The sequence below is a fragment of the Cucurbitaria berberidis genome (genome assembly GCF_010015615.1).
Source record: "Cucurbitaria berberidis CBS 394.84 unplaced genomic scaffold K460scaffold_1, whole genome shotgun sequence".
In the NCBI taxonomy this organism is placed as follows: Eukaryota; Fungi; Ascomycota; class Dothideomycetes; order Pleosporales; family Cucurbitariaceae; genus Cucurbitaria; species Cucurbitaria berberidis.
This window is the reverse complement of record NW_024468935.1, coordinates 2,946,634-2,964,426: the sequence shown is the minus strand read 5'-3', so window position 1 is coordinate 2,964,426 and position 17,793 is coordinate 2,946,634. Positions and strand designations below refer to the sequence as shown.

Genomic DNA, 17,793 nt, shown 5'->3' with positions numbered 1-17,793 from the left:
ACTTCAACCCAGGCGGCCGCACCGGCAGTTACCTCAACTATAACTTCAACTCAGGCAGCCGCACCAGCAGTCACCTCAACTATGACTTCAACCCAGGCGGCCGCACCAGCAGTTACTACGACCGACTCCATCACTGCAACCATAACCACAACATCGGTCCCTCCAGCAGTTACATCCACTGTGACCTCTACAGTTACATCCACGTCGGTTCCACCAGCAGTAACCACGACCGCTTCTGTCACATCTACCTTATCTGCGACAGCAACTGAAACATCCACCATATCATCTACTTTATCCGCGACATCAACATTGACCATAACAACAACGGAAGTGCCACCGGTAGTCACTTCCACTTCAACCCTCAGCGCGACTATCACGTCAACTGTCTCAGAAACCTCAACTTTGACCGTGACAACAACATCAGTCCCAGCTGCGATAACCTCAACTGCAACCCTCAGCCAAACCCAGACTGTCTCTACTACCTCGACTGAAACGACACTCTCGACTCTTACATCGACAGCAAGCCAGACAACAACTGCCACAGAGACAGCGACGGCTACCGCTACTGCAACCGTTAGCGCTACTACGTAAGTCCTGCACTTGAATTACAATCTGCTTTCCGTTCTTGGTCTTGCACAACACAAGGTAAGTATACTCGAATGGACTCAGATCCGGCACTGAGCCTCTTTGCCGCCATCACTATTGGTCTTCGACCACTCCACCCTTTGGCTATCAACTGGACCGACCTGCTTCTATTCATTTGCATCTTCTTGCCTGGTCCATACTCCCGTACCAGGAAGTAATTCATTCTGGATCCGTTGTAGTGTTTAACGATACCCACATGGCCATCCTAGGAATTGTATCTAAGGCGAGCCACTGAACTGGGACGGAAGCGCAACCTGGAAGCAGCTTAGATGGTGAGTTCCCCCCCATCTTATCAGGCGCTGATAACGTGAGAGCAAGAATGAGGGATACGAAGTTCGGTCGTGTAGCTGAAGCATCGACTTTAAGCTTATGTGTTAAGGGTATGCGGTAAATCGCGGATATATGGAGTTGTATTGAGGGCGGATGTTGAGGTGTCAGTTTAACTTGGCAAGTATGAGCCTCAGAGAGAGCCGTGCACACTAATAGTTACGAACTTATGAAGGCCCATGAGCCAGGCTATCTGTCAGAGGAAATCGGAAAGGTACATGCATACCAAGTGAAGATCCACGTTCTGCTCATACAAGCGCGGGGCTCAGCAGACTGACTAGGGTTTGTTCTTGTTTTGAATAGCTCACAGTATAGGGCGAAGAATTAGAAATATACCAGAGAAGGGAGGCACCGGTGCTTTCTGACATGTGTTAGCACTGAGCAGATGATGGAAGGAAGCGTGGCAACTTTCGAAATCATCAAATTCTATAATAGTCTGGTAGCAGAACCCGGACCAGACCTTCAACGATCTGGTTATGAAGGCTTGAAAGATAGGCCCCAAGCTCGATGACACAAAGACTTTTCATGCTGCCCCATATATTGATCCAAGCTTGACTGCTAAGACAATGGGAGTGGTACGCTAGGTTATCGTGGGTTTAAGCGGAATAGGCACAAGGGTAGTAGTAGAGGATGGATGTTGGGTCTTAGGTCAGGCAACAGCTCGCGTTTATCACCTGTTCAAGAGCGCGAAGTGAAAACCATCCATCGGGTGATATAGGGGCGCGGGGACTCTTTGATGCCTTGCTCGTACAATATGGTTGAGCTGCTCACAACGCGCTAGGTCATCGCTCACTACGCATCCTGGCTTACCTTGTCGAAAATATCTCTGCAAGTAGCCAATTGGCATTCCGACGCTGATGAACTTGTTGAATCATACCGGCCATCATTGGAGAGCAAATATTTGCAGCTATGGGCTACTAAGAAAACACCATCACGCCCGAAGATGAAACAAGGATGCATTTGAAACTCTGAGATGCTAATCAAAGATTTCGGGCTCGCCTGAAAGCATCTAGGTACTTATCGATTCTTCCTCAAGACTTTTAAAGGCTATCGAAGCTATCCAGGCTGTTTCAAGAGACGCTGTACGGAGATTGTCCTCCGAAACGACACAGGGTGGACTACTTCTTCCACCATCGAGGAGTTCGCACTTGGATAATGAGCTTTTTCAGGGCTTATAAAATGTTTCTCTACTTACAACTATATACATCTAAGAATTAACTTCAATTACAAGTAGGCCTTATTAATGAATTTAGGACTCGCGTTATTAGGCTATATTATAGTGCGGAGTCTCAGATAATTGTACGTATCCCGACATGCGTCATGTAGATTCTTCTCTGTTGTCCAACCAAGCTCGTTCTTCGCTCTATCCGCAGCAGCGACCGAGGATTGTACGTCGCCATCCCTCCTCGATACGATCTTGCTTGGTATGATTACTTTTGATACCCCCTCCATAGCCTTTACGACTTCCGTGACAGAGTTGCCACAGCCAGTTCCAAGGTTGAATGTGCGAAACCCAGCCGGGATCTGCCTTGTTTGTGCTGCGTTCAAAGCAGCGGTATGTCCTTTGGCAAGGTCCGTCACATGTATGAAGTCTCGCACCGCGGTGCCATCGGGGGTGTTCCAATCGTCGCCATAGACTGAAAGCTCAGATAGCTGACCTGTCATCACCTTCACCACAACAGGCAGCAAGTTCGATGGGTCGCCTTTCGGGTCTTCGCCCAAAAAGCCCTCTACGTCGCATCCTACTGGGTTGAAGTATCGTAGCGCGAGGATTCTCCATCGAGGGTCGCTTCGCGCAATGTCTGAAAGTATCGCCTCGCCGAAGTACTTTGTGCGGCCGTATGGACTTGTTATCCCTGCGTATCCTGGCTCTGACAGTTTCGTGTTCCCATCAACATCTACGTATAGTCCGTTTTCATGGACGCAGTGTTCTTCGCGAAGGAGTTTCGAACCGTCAGCGAGTGACCCGTAAACAGTGGCGCTCGACGAAAAGATGAACGTCCGTACGCTGTATTCGTCGAGTAAAGCGAGGAAGTCGAGTAGTCCGACGACATTGTTGTGGTAGTAGCGCATTGGCTGGCGAATGGACTCCTCGACTGCTTTGTAGGCCGCAAAGTGGATTACGCCAATGAATCTGGATCGTCTTTCGTTTTGGAGTCCTGGGAGACTCACAGAGTCTAGCAAGTTGCGCATCGCTGGTACATCGCGGTAGTTCATGTTGCGGAAGTGAACTTTGGGGCATCGCTTGCCGGTCCTGGCAAAATGCAGATGTGCGGTCTTGAGGATGCGATCAAACACATCACTGGCGCTGTTGCTTAGATCGTCGACGATGACAACGTTGTGGCCCTCTTTCATGAGCTCCACCACCGTATGGCTACCGATGAAGCCCAAGCCACCAGTAACGAGAACATATCCATCAGTATCTGACAATGGCGACGGTGGATCGAAAAGAACGTCTCTTTCCGTTCCAGGAGTCGTTGCCCTCGATATGCCAGGTGAGGATTCTGGGGTATTTTCTTCGGAGAAGAGCATGTCTCGAACTAGTCGTTCTGATAGCGACTGGGGTACAAATGAGTGTGGCAGTGAGCGACGGTGATGCCGACTAGTGAAGGTGAACGGGTTTGCAAATACGACCATGGGTTGAATACGACGATGGACGAGCAATTCCAGAGGAAACGAATGTAGTGGTTGGTAAAGGATATGGTGACTACGACGCCGTCTTTCGATCTTTGACTACGTGAACACTGACTTTGGTACACTTGTACAGCTCAGATTTCGCCCAATGTTCAGTCGACTTCGATTCACATGGCGACATGGCGAATGGGCCCGAGATCTCGCACCAGTGTGAAAGCTCTGATCGGATTTGCATCACCATGTGTGCCTGTTCTAAAAAACCCACTAAACTACTCGGGTAGTCTAAGTTGGCCTGTTTCGACCTTGTCTGGATGGCGAGCATATTTTCTCATGGAAGTATTGCCAACAAGCCACTTTACCGAAAGGGCACGAAGTCCGAGCAAGCATCATAAGCTTGATGATACCCGGGTCTTCGGAAGGCCGAACCATCATTATCTAATCTATTGGTTACACGAATTCTCCCTGATGTAGTAAGAGCGTGTTGCCGGAATGGAAAAATGGGATCTTGATCGGACCAAATCCTGGAATTGATCCCTGTCGAGCACACCGACAGGATCAAGCCAGCACTAGCCCAGCAGACACTAATAGCTCGATTAGCAGATTAGCAGAAGGCCTGGGTGCCACTTCGCCGTCCCGGAGCTTGGTTCCGGGCCTATAATTGGTCTGATTTCCCTAAGTAGGCTACAACACGGCTCGTATCAAGCCTGGTCTCATTCGTATATGCGCTCGCGGGGGCTCAACTCAACATTGACGGAGAGCTGCACTTGTCCTTAAAGCACTCCTGCAAAAAGCTGTGGATATTGCACGTCGCCGAAGTTCCCCCTATATTTGTACAGAGGCCAACAAAGAATGAGCATGGAGCCATCAAGAGCCACTGTCATCGTGCCTTTGTACATTTGGCCATGCAGCTCGGCCGACTGGCAGCCACTTTTCGACACGTAGGTCATCACCTCAAAACGATCCAGGCACTTCACGACTCCCTCCAAACGTTTCACTTACCCATGTTAGAATCTTAGCTCATCCTTCTGTCGAATTCCTCGTAATCATCAATCCTAGCAGTGGCCCAGGCGCCGAACCGCTTCCAGGCCACGACTACGAGCGTGAGATCCCAAAACTGAATGCGTCGCCCAATGTAACCACTATTGGATATGTCCGCATCGACTATTGCCGCAAGCCTCTGCACGACGCTTGCGAGGAGATCGACCGGTACGCAGGATGGATGCCGAGTTCTGGAAGCGATGTGTCTGGGCTCGGCTTGCAAGGAATTTACCTTGATGAGACGCCGAACCACTTTTCTGCGGGAAGAAGGCTGTATCTGGAAGCGCTACATCAGCATATCAAAAACACAGAGGGCCTTTTGGGCCAGCGATTGGTGAGTTTCAGTTTATTTGGGGTTAGAGTCGCGGCGGATTGTACTTCGCCTCTCTTAGCCCAGCTCACTCCTCGGGACATGCCGATACAAAAGAGGATATCACTAACTGGACCCACTGCCAGGTTGTTCACAATCCTGGAACACCCCCCGATGCAGACTTGGCGAGTCCTGCCGTGGTGGACATAATCGTGACGTGCGAGGAGCCCTATCAGAAGTACGCGGGTGACGAAACTCAGCAACGACTACAAGACTACTTCATCCACCGCTCCCGCTCAGCCTACCAGATTTCAGGGGTGCCGAAAGAGCTAATCCGAGAGGTGACCCGCGAGTTGCGAAGGAAGGGTGCCTATGTTTTTGCCACTAGCCTCACGGAAGACTTCTACGAGGATTTTGGCGCCTGTTGGAAGGAGTTTGTGACTGCTATGAAAGTGGATTGATGGTGGCGTTGAGTCTAGTATCATCTTGGGCGTTGCTAGTTTCTTTTGGACCTTGCTAGTGACGGGACGGGATGCGCTGACGTTGCTATCACGTTGGAGGCGTATGCAACGTGAAACGGGTTTTTCAACGATACGACACTATTTTTGGTCGGCGTATTTAGACGGGCTTGTCTAGAGAAATTCATTAGCATATGTTGTACAATATCGGAAAAGAAGGCTGGAAATTGACTCCGCATGGACAACGTGGCATCCCGCCCTGAATCCTTTGTCTGAGGGAAAAAACGTGCTGCCCAGAATTCGGTACCATACCACCAAACGGGTGGGGTGGGGCGTTCCTCAACAAGAGGCGGTAGCCTAACGCCTTGCCCTGGCTCTCGGGCCAGAGAGGCTATGTTGACCAGGTCCCAACAGGGATCTGACAGGCACGTACCCTTGGCAATTTTCTTTGTTCAAGTAGATATGCTAATGGCTAGCAAAGGTCAACATGGAGAACTCCGCGGGTGTCCAGAATGTGTCGGCATGTTTGCGGGGCTAGGGCAATAGTGAGGTAGATTGATCACTGCAGACTCTTCTAAGTGATGTTGGCCCAGACGAGAAAGACGATTGAAGATTTTCGCAGCCTTGACGCAAATGCGCGCACCGGCGTTCATCGGCCAAGTCGGGACACATGCATGCAGCCGATGAAGTTAGCGCTGCGAAGCTTATCGCAACATCGATCCTTCGTGTTGCTCCTTCCATTTTGACCACCAATCGTGCAGCGCACATTGGCACGCCAACAAGATAACACTAGTCAATGTTGAGTCCAAAAATTCCACGTGGTCAGCTTCGGGGTGACGGTTGCGCTGCCAGTTGGGTGGGTTGGGTGGCTTGTATCGCCCCATTATTATTAAGTGGATGAAGTTTTTACTTGTCTACGGGAACTCACTGCCGCTTGGCCGCCGGCACCACGTCTAAGAAATCGCTCCAGTCGCTACCAAACTTCTCGTAGTACTCCTTGTCGTTGGACGTCACAAACAGGTATTCAGCCCGCTTGCTCATATCATCCACAAAATCGCGCAGTTTGTCCTTGCCAAGGCCAGGTACCGAATGCACCATGTAGCAGTGATGGGCCCGGCCGTCCTTGAGAGCGGCTAGGTCAGATTCCTTACTTTGGTACTCGGCGTATGACTGCTCGAACACGACCGAAATGTCTGTGTTGGCGTCGTCGAAGCGAGCTTCTGGAATCACACCTGGATTGCGGATCACCTACGTCCGTACACTTGTCAGCTAGTGGCCTTTTACTTCGAAACTCAGTGGGTCCAATACGCACCGTCTTTTTGGCTTGGAGTCCCGTCGCATTTTTCACAGCTCGAGATGCGCTGAGCATGAAGTCAACTGCCTCGGCGGAATATTCGTGGGGCGATTCGTCGAAGAATATGCCGTCGATTCCGAATGCCGCGTCCTTTGAAGCCCATCCGGCGTAGGTGTTCAATTCCGAAATGACATCCGTCAAGTTTCTGGAGGCATATCCTGTGCGAACATATCCAATCTTCTGGACATTGGGGTACTTCGAGAGTTGACGCAGTGCAGCGGAATACTGGTCGTTGGGATACTGCGTAGTTCCAGGACCGCTGCTTGGGTTAATGATTACAAGGAAGTCGAGAGTCGGCCGCGCCAACACGCTGTCGTGAAGATTAGTACTGTTATAACATGGAGATGTACCGTGTACCGTGTTGGGAAGAACTTCACTCACGAATTGTAAAGTGGCGCCCAAGTGCTATTGTCCTTGGGGTAAATGTAGAGCGGCACTATGACTGTGGCATCGTGTTTCCCTTTACCCTTCTTGGGAAGAACGACAGCGAGCGGGACGACGATGGCAATGATGATGGCAATGACAACTGCGGCAGCAATGCCTATAAACCAAGGACGTTTCCATACCGCCTTCTGGGGAATCGGCTTCTGCGTTGCTCCATCGGAAGCATTAGAAGACGCATTCCAATCTCGAAAATGGGTAGGAAGGTCGACTTTGGACGCCATAATGACAGAAAGCTGGGTTGTAGATTTCACGCGTGCGGTTTCGCTTCAATATCTCAAGATCAGGGGGGAGATTTACGGACGCTAGCTAGAACCCCCAAGATTGAAACAGATGCAGAACCTGCAGTCTCGCCCCCGGGGCCGATCGGCTAGCCTAAAAATACAAATGGGTATGCAGTGGCCAATTTGGGTGACTATGAGCCAGGGTTTGGGCTAGCCAGGGGGTACCTAGAATAGCGTCAGCCTGTCCTCGCTGTCGATACGAAGGAAGCACGCCCAGCGCCGACCGCCACGTCTATACGCCAGGGCTATCGATATTCTTATCTTGGTAAGTGACGGCCGGGCTCAAGGGCTGCATTCGCGAACGCCTAGTTCTGCTGAAAGGGCTGGATCTCCATACCGCTAAGGTCGTGCATGGTTTTGTTAGTGATGGATGGATGAAAATTCCTGGTTCCCGTCTTCTCCAGCTTTTAATTCAAGCAGCTTCCAAGCTGTACACACTCGCTTTTCAACTTGCTGTTGCGTATTACCGTTTTTCGTTTTGTTCTTCGATTTAGTGACCGTTCACCATGACGTTGTCCTACCTTGGCCTGTCGGCTGTTGGCTGGGATACTATGTCTAGGTCTACATGGAACAAGGTGATTTTGTCAGACCCTACCATAGGATGTATACTAATCGAGATATTAGGTCATTGGAATTTTCTTGCTAGCCACCACTGTCCTGGCTGCACTGTATCTAATATATCGATTAATATTGATCCTAAGGGGCTACTTGAAAGTGAGTCTTTACACTTCGAATCGTGCGAGGACCCATACTTACTTCATGTGTAATTCAGGGAAGGAAACAGCGAGTTACAGTTCCGAGATCTGTTGCGCAACACATCGCTCGATTAAGACGCGGCGTCAAATGTCTTGCGGTCGCCAAACCCGTATCCGAAGAGCTCAAATCTTTCGGAGTATACCTGGGCACGATCGACCATCCTACCAGCCCCGCTCAAGCCCGCCTACTATCGCAATGGGACGCAGTCATTCTAAACCCTTTCGCGAGCGGCGTCACAAGTGCCTTGTCCGCATGCACCTATACCTCCCCACGCACAATGGGACGTGTGGATATTCAATCACTCATGGGGTTGGAGCAAGGCTCCAGCGCCGACCAAGTGATTCGGGCGATCCGCGCCCTGGACGAAGCTATCGCGAAATTCTTCAGAAACGGCGCTGAAGGAGAGTCTCCGTTCACGGGCATCCTTTTGGCCAATTTCTCCCAGCATTTCTCGCCGGCTGTTTTGAATCAACTGATAAGCTACATCAACGACCTCGGATTCGAACTATGGTTGGAGATGTCAGGACCTGACTATCTTTCGGACGAACAGTGCCGCGCGATTACCATGAAATCAATCGGAGGCATCGTGTATCGAAACGGCACTATTCGGACCGACGGCGAACAACAAAATTACCACCAGATGTCAGGAATGCGAACGGCTATGAGGGCGATTGCTGCTCAAAGAGTCCCTCATGGCCCTCCCACAATGCTTTGGGAAACGATAAATGACGGGGTCGAGCATCAGTACGCCATCACTCAACGCAGTTTTATCTGGTGTAGGTACAACAGTGCGTTGTGCTGGATTGGATCTGAGTCTGCGCTAGTCGATGTGGAGGTTGCTGCGACACAGACCATAAGCGAGAAGCCATTAGGTGCTCTGATGTGGATGAAGAACGACAAGAACATGAAAGCCCACAACACTTGGCGCGCCAACGACAAGATATCCCCTGCTGTGCGCGACAATGACGAGATTTACGCTTCTCTCAATGCATTCATCCCGGAACTGTCCTCGAGGCTGCGATTCACCCCCCAGACAGGAATTGCACTTCCTATGGAGCCCACAGGCGCGATCGGAGACCGCGTACGTTTCTCCCAGGCCCTCAAAGACCCGCGTACGAATCCGCTATCGAGATCAGCAGACGGTACCGACTACACTGGTCTAGGCTGTTTTCAGCTGGGGCTTGAGGCTAGCTCTGAAGAGTTCGAAGAGCTTCTTCAAGCACAGCGTCATCTGAAAGATCTCAACCTCCTCCAAGAAGTCGAGGCAGAAGAGCTTCAATCTTTCAAACAGCAGATTCAAGCGCTGCAGAATGCCCACGGATCCCGAGCACTGTCCTTGGCCGCATCCACAGCCACTGAAGATCTCCTGGCCATGCTAGAATCTTCTGAAATGGCGCAGCTTAATGTATATATAGGACTACATTCTGGTTTCCAGACCAACGCGGATGTCCAATTCTGGGGCCTGTACGATCTCGATGCTAGTTATGGTGGATTGGACATTTATCTTTCTGGATTTACACAAGACCGCGCAAGCACCATCCTTCACACTTTTCTCTCTAGCCGAGGATGCACGCGTGCTGAGTGCTTAATGGCCGAGTTCGCAATGGCCGAGTTGAACGGTACACTTTCAAAAACCTGGCATCTACCTGAGCGCATCGTAAGCGATATTGAGAAGCTCTCTCCCGCCGAGACAATTCTCCTTCGCCAGCGCCTTTTACCGAAGTCTCAAGAGGATTCGTTCCTGCTTGCTAGGCTTCGTGCTTGCTGCGAGTACCAGCTTTTGGAACGTCCTTCAATGATGCAGCTCCGAGCCCTGAATGCTCAGGAATACCTCAGCGGCAGAATTTCGGTCGAAAGCCTGGTTCATTCACGACTCGACTGGCTCCAGGACCAAGGATGGGCCTACTCAGATCCCGCTATAGCTGTTGAGCTCTTCAAGGAGGTGGGCGCTCGTCTTCATCAGGTCCTAATGGAAGGCGACAGCGAGCTTTATGAGCGACTCAGCACTGCTATTCAGACGATAATGCAGAAGGATGAAATCGATGCAGGGGCCGATTTTCTTGCCCTAGCAGTCTTCTGCGCTTTCCGCAAACTCTCTCTCGACGAGATTTACCTGGAGGTCCTGGATCGTAACGCCTTCCCCAACCATTCAACGGATCAAGCAGGTGTTTTTGCTGAGAACTTTGCGGTTGGCTCACGATGTGACTCCTTCTTCGACTTCACGCCAAGAGTCCTTGGTGTAATCCTTGCTGCCCGCTACCGTGAATACTTTTCGGTTCATCAGCCGCCGGACCGGATAGATGGCTACACTGAACTCCCCACTGCCTACGCTGCTATGCAAGTGGACACCGATACTGAATTCAAAGACAAAGCTTCAAGCCTTTACCAGGTTACGTTTCTGGGTATCTTTGCTGTTCCTGCCCTCATCGATATCTTCTTGCTTACGACCATCGGAAGAGGACTTTACCTAACTACTTTCATGACCTCGAACCAGAAAACATTCGCTACTACCGCGCTCATGATTGCCCTTTTGATATGTGGTTCCATTGGATCTTGGATATCTTCTGGAGGATGTTACTACATCTACGCAAGCGCATTTCCGGCTATGAACATGTTCGTTATGACACGTTTCGTGGCTGGTGTTTCGGTAATTCTGTTTGGCGCCGTCATATCGTTTGTGGTTATCTCAATTACCCATAATCCTGGGGATGCGGCAGTATTTGTCTTTTACTTTTCCATGCTAGCAACATACCTGCTGGCATTATCCGCGCTATCCATCTACCAGATACCCGGATCCAGCTTCCAATCCGGCCGCACAGTCATCATGATGTGCATACCAATCCTCTTCATCTCGCCAGTTTTGACAATATTCGTCCAGCATGATATAGCGGTATATCTCTCGGTCCTCTCGATTTTCCTGTTCTCGTTACTTTTCGGGGCTCGCCAGGTCATGTCAAACTGGTCGACATGGTATCTGAACATTCCGGTTGTCACTGATGCTGAGGTTGTAACTTGGTATACGAAGAAGCATGACACCGTGGCTTCCGGAGATGATATGAAGAGACTAAGTGCAACCGGTCAGCCAAGAAATGAGCTCCATGCCGCTGTCCTCAAGGAATCCAACCGCTCCTTCTGGAACGTGAAGACCAAGGATCCACTCGTGTCGAAGCTGGCCGCTGGATATGCGTCAACGAGGTTTCTGATGACTTGGTACTGCCGCCACAGAAGAACAGCAATGCCACTAGCTTATAGCCCAACGTGGAACCTCACGCTAAAAGCTGGTCTTGAAAACATCACGAATATGCAGAAGGGTCTCAAGCTTCACAATGCCTTCCTCCATTGGCGCCACACTGGATCGGACGTTTGGTCCGGCATCCTATATTTCGTTGTTGCACTGACCGACAAGTGGGCCTCGCTTTTCACCAACGGTGGTCTTGTTGGTCTTTCTGCAGCTAGCACCGAGACGTTCCGTTTAGCCGTTGGGTTCGGCTTGTGTTACTATCTCATCGGCGCGGTATCTTTGGACACCGTGTCGCAACCTCTCTGGATCGCCGCAAACGAGAAAACAGTTCAGCGAATCACCTCTCTCAAATCGCTACGGGAAGCTACCACGAATGATGCGAGCGCGAGGCGACAGCTCTACTTCAAGAATCTTACCAAGTTCTTCTTCCTACATCTTTGGGGCGTCGCAATTACTGCTGCGCTGATGTGGACCTTTGACAGCGCTATGGAGGCCATGGTCCTGTATCTGGCATATATCGGTGCTTACACCGGTTTACTTTTCTACCAGTACAACAAAATATTCTGCGGTAATAATGGTGCGAAGTCCCTCGCGCTGGCTTCAATCCTTGGTATACCAGCTGGTATCGTCCTACATCTCAAACTGGAGCATTGGGCATATAGTGGTGTCACAGGCCTGGGCTTTGCTACCTGGATCGCTGGTCTTCACTCACTCTATATTACGAATATCGGTTTCCCGAACATTTTCCATATCAAGTCTCTATCGACACCTGTAGCAGCGTCTCTAGACGAGACTGACTTCAAGGAGAAGCCACTTGCCTACTCTTGTAGCTCCATGGAACCTTATCCATATCTTTCTCAGGCCACTCTAGCGAAGTCTTTCGAGTCCATTCAGTACCTCCCAACGGAGCAGCGATTTCAGTTGAAACCCTCCGAACACCCCGGTGCTCGTGTACTGGAATTCCTAGTTCACCGCAGCAAAGCTCCCAGGCCCGAAGTCGTCAATGCCGCTTTTCCATTAGCACAGCAAATGATCGAACGTGCTGTAGAGCTTTGGAGCGCGGGTAGCACGGTCATTGAGTTGGTGAGCGCCAGCTGCTTTCCCCAAAGCGAACAAAACTTACGATCTATCTCTCGGAAACACGGCGACGAGCTCCACGTCCTCGTAGCGCTTGGCACGAAATCTACTGACTGGACTATGGATATCCACCGCAACTCAAGGATCATCGCCGAAGCTCTAATGCAGGCGACCTGTGAACATCATCTAGGGATGTCGCACGACCACTCCATGCTCGCACAACTGGTTGCTGTCGACGAGATCCATAGCAAGGAAGCCCAAATCCCCGAAGGTTTCAAGCGCCATCTTGAGACGTCGATTAAGGAACGCGCCCGTGTTGTTCGCTATGGCAACAAGATGCTAATTCGTCATCTTTGTCTCGGAGTGAATATCGAGACCGAATGGGACAATCTGCCAAACGAGATAAGAGCATTTCTCCTCAAGCACTGCGCGGGTCAGTCAGAAACCCTTTCTGCCACCGAGGAAGCTTGGATTACATCAAGAACGCTAGCCACGGATGGATTCAACTGTGATGAATACATTGCCCGGTATGATCTCAGCGCCGCTCTCGCCGCTTCCGTCATCGCATACGCCAAATCGTTCGGCTCCAATCGTGGCAATATCGGAAGTGACGTTGACAGTCTATACTTGAACGATGAAGAAGTCTTCGCAAATTCAAACTTAGCCGTCGAAATAGCTAAACGAGGTCCCTTCAAGCAAGTTTTGTTCCGTTTCACGATGGTATGGAAAGCTTGCATCAAGTTCCTCATCCTTGCACTTGTCGCCGATCCTGAATATCAACGAGAACTGGATTACATGATCGGGACGAAACCCATGTTCATTCACTGGCCAGTAACATTCTTGCTTAACGGTATCTGGATGTACGTGAAGTTCTTACAAGGTCTCATCATTCCAGTGGTATTGCTACATGGGCGCGACAATGTTAAAGAGCTCCGAAGCAACATGCAAGGCATGAAAACCGTCTTGAAGAAGAACCGAATCGTCATTGAGAACCTCCGGGGACCATCAACCTGCTTCTGGTCGCGTCAAGAGGATGGTAGCGTTCGCCTTCGTCAATTCATTGGCACGCACGATAAGGAACCTGAAGACTCCAAACAGCTCGTAGCGATCAACACCTATGGCGACAAGTTTCTCCTTCGCCAACGCGAAGAGTACAAAGGCGAGAAAATGCTCAATATGTTCACTTACGAATATCCAAAGGGTAAGAAGTCTAGCGGTTTACCACTACAGCGACAGTGTATTCAAGGCAGGCTCCTTGGTGAAATTGTGCAGTATGACTGGAGAGGGTACATCACTACTGGATCGACGTTCCGCGACATCAATCCCGTTCAATTCACTTACTGGTACCGCCAAAACGCCAAATTCGAAGACGAGCTTCTTCGCGGAGAGTACGTCCTGCCTCACATTACCATCCGTATAATGTGGAGCATGCCACCTCGCACCCGTCCCGAACGTTTAGATCATTGGGTACCATTCCCGAAGGTCACTGAGGCTACCTTCATCGAAGGCGATGATGTTTATCATTCCACATGGGCGTATGAGCACAAGTTCCATCCAGATATATCGACAACCCTAAATGGAGAGCCCGTGGATACGCCCAAGATGATTACAGAGGACTGGTTTCATGTTCTGGACAAGCCACAGAAGCTTGGCTTCCTCAGCGACAATCCGCTTATTAACTTCTCTTCGGTTTCCTCAAACATTGTCTCCCGGCTACTCGGCTTCAACGTTAAGCGCTATCCCATGTCAACCGCTCATGCTCGAACGCAACTCTGGAAGCTATGGAAAGGTGGGCGTGACCTTGATGCGGTCACTGCTAGGTGGCTCGATGAGGATCTTCTACGTTCCGATAGCTCTCTAAAGTCATACTGGCGCAGCCGTGATCTTGGAATGCTTGATCGTGCGACGAATTTCCTTGACGAGCATGCCGATACTATCATGGCGAGAACTGATGTCGACTCCGAGATCAGTGCCTGGGTGCACGTGGCGTATAATATCTCCGATCTTTATAGCTTCGGGTCCGGTGGCGACACGACAATCAACACCCGAAAGCATACCGGCGAAATTCAGGACAGTGACGATGAGTTGCACGTCATGGCTATGGATACATCGACCTGGCCCTATGAGCCGGGCGGTGTTTCTGCTTGCCGTCGCGACATGGTTAACGATCTCAAGACAACGAAGTGGCATGTCGTCGCGGAAATGGCAAAGCAAGTTAAATTGGTTCAAAATGCATATGAAACGTATACTGACTACAACTTTTAGTGACTATGGTGTACCAAAGTTCCAGATTGAGCGAAACGTCAAGTCCCTCACTGTTTTGCCTCTCTGGGGTCTCGACTTTCTCAACCCAACTCACGGCATGCTTGAAAACTGCCTCGACTCAGAAGTTGTCGAGAGGTCTTACGATACCCGGACCTCTGACATCCGCCAACATTTTATCCCAATTCTGACTAGCCTGGTTCGATGCGCACGGACCAACCATCTTACCCGTCAACATCTAGAAGAGGCTACCAAGGCACTTGTTGACCTCAACACGTACTTTGAATCGTCTCGCAGTTGGAACGATGTCTGGAGCAGCGAAATCGTTAAGACTACTTGGCGTGAGCTTTGGCTGTCTGAAAACATGCCAGACACCCTAACGGTTTCTCAATGGTGGGACTTTGAAAAGCCGACTATGCAGCAACTGGACCAAGCACTCAACTTGTGGTGTCGATACCTCTTTATATTTTCTATTCCGGTACCAGAGAAGCTACCCGACATCTTCCAAGCATCGTAAGTAACGTCCACGAGCGCTTCCGAAACCCCCCCCCCCCCATTGTTTTTTAACGTCCAAACAAAAAGGCCGAGACAACCACTGACCGTGTACATCAATAATTAGACACCATTTTACCGGCGCGACGTTCGGTATCCTGTGTAAGGTCAAACGTAAAGTCAGTCTTCATGTTTGGGATCACTGCATCAGTTTCCGCGAATTCACCATTTTCATGTCATCCGCCGTATCGTTCGACATGCCGTTCGTTAACAGCTCCCTCATGTCTCTCGGACACTTGGCCTGTGTTCTCCTTGAACATCATGCTGATGTAGTCCTCCCATGCTGCGACTACTACAATCCCGGATGGGAGGTTGAGCTAGGCAGTGCGGAGGGTTCACTCGAGCATCGCCGAACTTTCGCTCGCAAGATCGATCCCGTTGTCAACGGAATTTGCAACATGGAAAAGTTTGAGCCTATCAAGACTATCAAGACCGACACCCCTACCGTAGTCATGTTGTCGCATGTCCAGTACGTCAAGGACATCAAGAACGCAATTTTGGCCACCGACCTTATTGTGAACAAATGGGGCTTCAAAGACTACCGGCTCCATATCTATGGGGACATGGAACGCGCTGCTGGTCACTCAACAGAATGCCAGGAACTCATCGCTGCCAAAGGCCTTGGTGATTCCTGCGTGCTAAAGGGTCTCGGTAATGCTTCACTTGTACTCCAGGACGCTTGGGTCTTCCTGAACTCCTCCATCTCTGAAGGCCTACCGTTGGCTATGGGTGAAGCCGCTTTAACCGGTGTCCCCGTCGTCTGTACTGACGTCGGCGCCTCATACTGCGTTGTCACCGACCGCTCGACCGGTGATGCTTTCAGTGAGGTAGTACCACCGAACGATTGCGAATCGCTCGCTCGCGCTCAAATTAACATCCTGGCACTTCTCGGCAAGTGGTCTTCTCACGCTGAAGATGCCCCTGGTGTCTTGCCTCCCGTTCTCTCGTATCCCGTCCCGACCGCCGACGAAGTCAGCGCCATCTCCCAACGCATGTACGACAAGAAAGACCAGCGTCGCAAACTCGGTATGATGGGTCGCGAGAACGTTCAAAAGAACTTCAGCTCAGAACGTTATCTCCGAGAACACGAGCAGATGCTCTGGATCGGAAAGTACCGTTCGCCCAATTATCGCGCCGCGCTTCGCGCACACAACGCGACAACAGGCAATGGCATTTACGCAGCTGAAAATCTGAGTGCAAATAACTCCGCTACATGGCTCGGTGCAGAGAAGAAGAACTTCGGTATCTCCATGACGGTGCTTCCTCGCCAGCTTAGCACGCCTAGATTGACGCCGGATAGGTGGAGTAGTGCCCCCAGTAGTCGGGCGAGTAGTATCTGGAGGGGAAAGGAGACTGTTCCGTGGTAAGGCGCAGTGTGTGTCGATAATGACTTTTGATCTCCTTCAGACTTGCTGCGGTTTTTCTTAATTTTTCTCCACGGTCGTCGTATCCATTAGTACATAATAGCGGGTTCCACTTTGTATAAATATGCTCCTTAACGTAATGTCACCTTTTTATAGAGTAATGAGTATGTGTAGATGTTTGCGCCAATCAGCATCTCCTGTAGACTTGAGAAGATACCGTTCACTCTGAGTCGCTTGATGCTTCCTTTGTTGCTATGGCTAATATCCAGTTGAGAATATAATGCGTTGTTCATTTTATCGAATGATAGAGCGATAATGCATGAACTCCAGGAAATCTTCATCATATTGCACTAATGTTTAGCAAATTCAAAAGACCGCATTGCATCTGGTTAAGAACCCCTTCCAGTGTATTGCTGATAGTCTAGCTACAGTACGTAGATTGTGAGTAACAATTGGAAATAATCATGACATCCACCCTCAAATTTCACCACAGAGAGTAGACGAAATAGATCGCATGTACACACGGGCCTTGGCGTAAGGACTTGATCAGTTGTATGAGATGAGGGATGAGATATTATGTAATTGCTAGTGGCCCCGCATCATAATCCATGGTCCGTGCACTAACGCGCCGCGGCTTCGCACTCAACTTCCAACAACATCATCTTGGCAACATTGCGCTTCCAAGGCAATCTTGTTACTCACCTGATTGCCTTTTCAGGTTGTTAGAGCTCTGCTATCTCAGCCCATAGCAGTTAAGTTGGCCGTTGCAGGCCACACACCTCCCTTGCACAGATCAGATCCACCGATTCATCGACAGCTGCCACCCATTGCGACCACATCCTGCGAGATGCAGTCGACGTGTAGCCAATATTTGGATATACGAAATCGAGGATTACGATGTTGCGAGGCGCCCAAGAGTCTGCTTGAAGTAGAGGCGAATGTACCGAGCGTTGCGCCGTTGCTCTGATGAGTTGTACTTAGGTAACATCTACAGCCCCCTGCGCGCCGTCGACCGCCTGAACCTGTGTCGAGGGATAGTACGCGTTACAT

The 17,793-nt window shown here is 50.3% G+C and overlaps 5 protein-coding genes across 5 annotated transcripts in view; 2 read left to right on the top strand and 3 right to left on the bottom strand.

The window, feature by feature from the left end:
* The window catches only part of K460DRAFT_391128 (uncharacterized protein), a gene marked incomplete at its 3' end in the record, with an annotated part of 2,571 nt that extends 1,338 nt beyond the window's left edge, over positions 1-1,233 (bottom strand). The window contains exons 1-2 of the mRNA XM_040935816.1: positions 610-1,233; positions 65-562 (exon numbers count right to left, since the gene is read on the bottom strand). Of these exons, the coding sequence (XP_040793248.1) occupies positions 65-562; positions 610-808 (697 nt within the window). The 5' untranslated portion in view covers positions 809-1,233. The remainder of the gene's footprint in view (positions 1-64; positions 563-609) is intronic.
* A 942-nt stretch (positions 1,234-2,175) lies between these two features.
* Positions 2,176-3,860, bottom strand: K460DRAFT_361443 (putative UDP-glucose 4-epimerase). The gene has a single exon (XM_040932458.1). It carries the CDS (start codon positions 3,607-3,609, stop codon positions 2,242-2,244), a length of 1,368 nt encoding a protein of 455 aa, XP_040793247.1. The 5' UTR covers positions 3,610-3,860; the 3' UTR covers positions 2,176-2,241.
* Positions 3,861-4,461: 601 nt separating this feature from the next.
* K460DRAFT_269491 (cell surface protein) lies at positions 4,462-5,415 on the top strand (the record flags this gene model as incomplete). Its single annotated transcript, XM_040927573.1, has 3 exons — positions 4,462-4,544; positions 4,615-4,978; positions 5,101-5,415. 3 exons carry the CDS (start codon positions 4,462-4,464, stop codon positions 5,413-5,415), a joined length of 762 nt encoding a protein of 253 aa, XP_040793246.1.
* A 596-nt stretch (positions 5,416-6,011) lies between these two features.
* K460DRAFT_301972 (uncharacterized protein) lies at positions 6,012-7,532 on the bottom strand. Its single transcript, XM_040929892.1, has 3 exons — positions 7,148-7,532; positions 6,725-7,076; positions 6,012-6,660 (listed from the first exon to the last, which is right to left on the bottom strand). Exons 1-3 carry the CDS (start codon positions 7,429-7,431, stop codon positions 6,337-6,339), a joined length of 960 nt encoding a protein of 319 aa, XP_040793245.1. The 5' UTR covers positions 7,432-7,532; the 3' UTR covers positions 6,012-6,336.
* A 465-nt stretch (positions 7,533-7,997) lies between these two features.
* K460DRAFT_350706 (glycosyltransferase family 4 protein) lies at positions 7,998-16,746 on the top strand (the record flags this gene model as incomplete). The annotated part of the gene is made up of 5 exons (XM_040931523.1): positions 7,998-8,066; positions 8,116-8,205; positions 8,264-14,748; positions 14,831-15,340; positions 15,447-16,746. The coding sequence occupies 5 exons, from the start codon at positions 7,998-8,000 to the stop codon at positions 16,744-16,746; spliced, it is 8,454 nt and encodes a 2,817-aa protein (XP_040793244.1).
* Positions 16,747-17,793: the final 1,047 nt, after the last annotated feature.

Excerpts from the sequence above, each read along its gene's own strand:
- K460DRAFT_361443 (XM_040932458.1), bottom strand. The coding sequence starts at position 3,609 with ATGGTCGTATTTGCAAACCCGTTCACCTTCACTAGTCGGCATCACCGT.
- K460DRAFT_301972 (XM_040929892.1), bottom strand. The coding sequence starts at position 7,431 with ATGGCGTCCAAAGTCGACCTTCCTACCCATTTTCGAGATTGGAATGCG. Across the intron at positions 7,077-7,147 it reads TGGGCGCCACTTTACAATTC|CGTGTTGGCGCGGCCGACTC; the intron begins GTGAGTGAAGTT and ends TCTTCACGACAG. Across the intron at positions 6,661-6,724 it reads GACTCCAAGCCAAAAAGACG|GTGATCCGCAATCCAGGTGT; the intron begins GTGCGTATTGGA and ends GTACGGACGTAG.